Raw genomic sequence first — 2,916 nt, 5'->3', positions numbered from 1 at the left:
GTGTTGACAAAGTCGCCTGCTACACTTTCAATGCACTGCAATTCTATCATGTGTTGCCACTAAAATTCAGTAAGTGATTCAGTTTGGGGCTTTAAATCTACTTCCATAGACCCTGGCGGCGCATGCAAGGCCTTTTAGTTCAGGGTTGAAGTTGAGGAAAATAAATTACCTGCAACAGACATCTGACATATCAACAGGACACTTTTGTTTGTTTTGAATCAGTGATCAGGTGATGAGACTGACAAATGAAAGAATTCAAAAAATCCCCCCAAAACAGCCCTTTATTCAAACATTGTCCTAAATTTTAAAAAGTATATTCAACATGGAGACGTCATTGAGTTTGTGTAATCTTTCTAAATATAAACTTGTTACATTTACATCAAGTAATGTAAGTTACATTTGTTTCCAACAGCATAATGGTGTCATTGATCCCTGATGGCATTAAGAGATTAAAAGGTTCCCCGTCCTCTCCGTGTTGTTGACAAGCGTTGTAACGCATTACAGTCATTAGCATTAAGCTGGCTCATCAATAAGCACTTGGCTGAGCCATCAGTCTTCCTTGGACGTAGCCCTGGGGACCCCGCCAATGGTCCCTGCCAGCTTAGAGACTGGCCACAGGGGTACCCTTGATGTGTCGGTCACTGCGCAAACACACAAACGCGCACCTGCCCTGACAGCAGAGTTTCAAGTGTCACTGCGAGCTTCTGTTTGTTGAAGTTCTTTGTCGGTTGCTTATGTTGTGTCAGTGTAACTACTTGTGCTTGTCAAGCATGTTGGTGTTTGTCATCTCGTATTGTGTTGACTTGATGATAGAGTCCTTGTGCGTGTGTGTGTGTGGGGAAGGAGTCTCTCAAAGTTAGTGTTTTTGGTGTATCCGTCAACTTTAGTAATGTCTCTTACAGTATTTTTGTTCTATATGCCATGTTGGTGATACTGTGCGAGTGTGACTCTGTCGAGTATGGCGGTGTCGGTGTCAGTGTCAGTCAGTGTGAGACTACGCGGTGTCAGTCTGACAGCCAGACGTAGTCTGATGCGATTGTGTGCAACAGTGAATGACAATGTCTCCACTCAGAAACCAGTGTGCAGTCTTTTGAGAGGGGGATGCGAAAAGAAAAGAAACACCAAAGATGAGAAAAGAAGGATAACGCGACAGGAGGGAGGGTGCTACAGTTCATCGTGTAAGGGCTCTCCCTCCACGTGGTCCAGAGCTCCCATCAGCAGCAGGGCTCCCGTGGCGCTGTCTCTGACGAAGAGAATGAAGGGGTGATCGGCATAGAACAATTTAGGCCGATCAATGTGTTCCTCCTGTAGGTCAGCATCTTCTTTCCCTGCCTGAGCAGCCAGCTCCAGGGTAGCCCAGTGGAGGACGCCACCAAGGTGAAGCTTTCCTTTGCTCTTGGCTGACACCCCAGAGAAGTCAGCCAACTTCTGGTCCCAGGCATCGGTCAAACCTAAAGTAACCAACTGTTTCTGCAATTGGAGGGAAAGAAAAGATGATAAGACTTCATGGCTGCCTTGAGTAAGTTCTCAAACAAGTTCTCAAAGCTTGGTGCCATCGTAGATAAACACGCTCTCCAAGTGCAGCTGCCAGGACGCTGATCAATTATGCACGCGAGGGGACCAAACAAGGAGCAGGAGGGAAAGCAGATTTTAAAATTTCATGATGCTGACATTCAGAAGTTTGGGACGAGTGGTGCCCTAACCAAACCCTGCAATATGATTAACTTACACATAAAGCTGTGCTTAAAAACACTCAATGAATAACTTTTCACAAGCAGCATTTTCTTTACTTACCATAATATTTATCTACTTTATATACCCAAAAATTTGAGATAGAAAAGAGGCTGACAGTTGCCCTTGTTGTGAGCTGGCAGAACAAAGTGGACGACAGGCAGAGAGGAGACGGAAGGAGGATGCAGAGGATGAATAATTTAAGAGTGATGCCCCGTGACCTCGGCACCTCCTTTGTTTTGCCTCTGATATGAATTCCACAGAAAGTCGTCGCCATGACAGGTAGTTTATCCTCCCATGGCAGAGGGCCACTCACAGTGACAGGCTTCTGCAAGGGCCAGATGAGAGCATGTGTGGGTGTGGACGTGGGGCTGTACGGACTCATCTGTGCGGATGCGCGCGAGGCCACGGCTACAGAATATCTGCAGGGGAAGATGGGTGGGTGACGGTGCTGTTTTCCGGCATTCTTTAAACTTTAGCTGACAAAACTCCTTACTGGAAACGTCTTTTACTAGCAGACAACAACTAAGATCTTCCGGCTGTTCTGTGGGTGCTCCCTCGCTGAACCAAAACCACACTGTTTTTGCTCACGTCTTAAAACCACAGACTAATAGAAAACTGCAATAAACCATGTAGAACATCTGCTTTTCGTTTAAAAGCTAAGATGTGCATGCTCGAAAAAAAATCACCCCGATCATCACAGGTTAAATCTAAACACAAAACAAGTGCATGTATATACAGTTGTAGGCATCTGTCACTCCCATTCCAGTGTTTTCATGCATTTGTGTCCACAGAGAACGAGCACCACCTCCTTCTCTAATGCACTTCTATTGTCCTCATCCATTATTCCTCTACTCTTCTCTCACCCCCACCCACCCCACACGGTTCCACTACATCACTGTCTTCCTCTGCAGCTCTGCCACTCGCCCAGCGTCTCCATACCTCATCTGGCCCACGTGCCTCCATGTTATCCCATTCTTTTTCTAACTCGATCCTTCTCCTTTTTCTTGGGCAGGCCTACTCACCCCGCTTTACAATGTTCTTGCAAACTGTCAGTGTCCATCGGAGATCATTTCAATTTTTTTCCTCCCCTAAGTTACTTAACAAGAAACTACCTGGCATCTCTCTCTGTCACTCACGACACATTCTTTCCACCTATGTGCACAATTGTGGACGTGTGTGTGT

General features: G+C 46.0%; 1 protein-coding gene across 1 annotated transcript in view; it reads right to left on the bottom strand.

Annotated features, from left to right (window-relative positions):
* Positions 1-297: 297 nt before the first annotated feature.
* serpinh2 (serine (or cysteine) peptidase inhibitor, clade H, member 2) overlaps positions 298-2,916 on the bottom strand; it is a 22,971-nt gene continuing 20,352 nt past the window's right edge. The window contains exon 7 of the mRNA XM_013914647.1: positions 298-1,470. Within this exon, the coding sequence (XP_013770101.1) occupies positions 1,165-1,470 (306 nt within the window). The 3' untranslated portion in view covers positions 298-1,164. The remainder of the gene's footprint in view (positions 1,471-2,916) is intronic.

The sequence above is a fragment of the Pundamilia nyererei genome, unplaced genomic scaffold, assembly GCF_000239375.1.
Source record: "Pundamilia nyererei isolate P.nyererei 1_Seehausen unplaced genomic scaffold, PunNye1.0 scaffold00213, whole genome shotgun sequence".
NCBI classification, from domain to species: domain Eukaryota; kingdom Metazoa; phylum Chordata; class Actinopteri; order Cichliformes; family Cichlidae; genus Pundamilia; species Pundamilia nyererei.
Note: the sequence above shows the minus strand (reverse complement) of the source record. Positions and strands in the feature narration are given on the sequence as shown.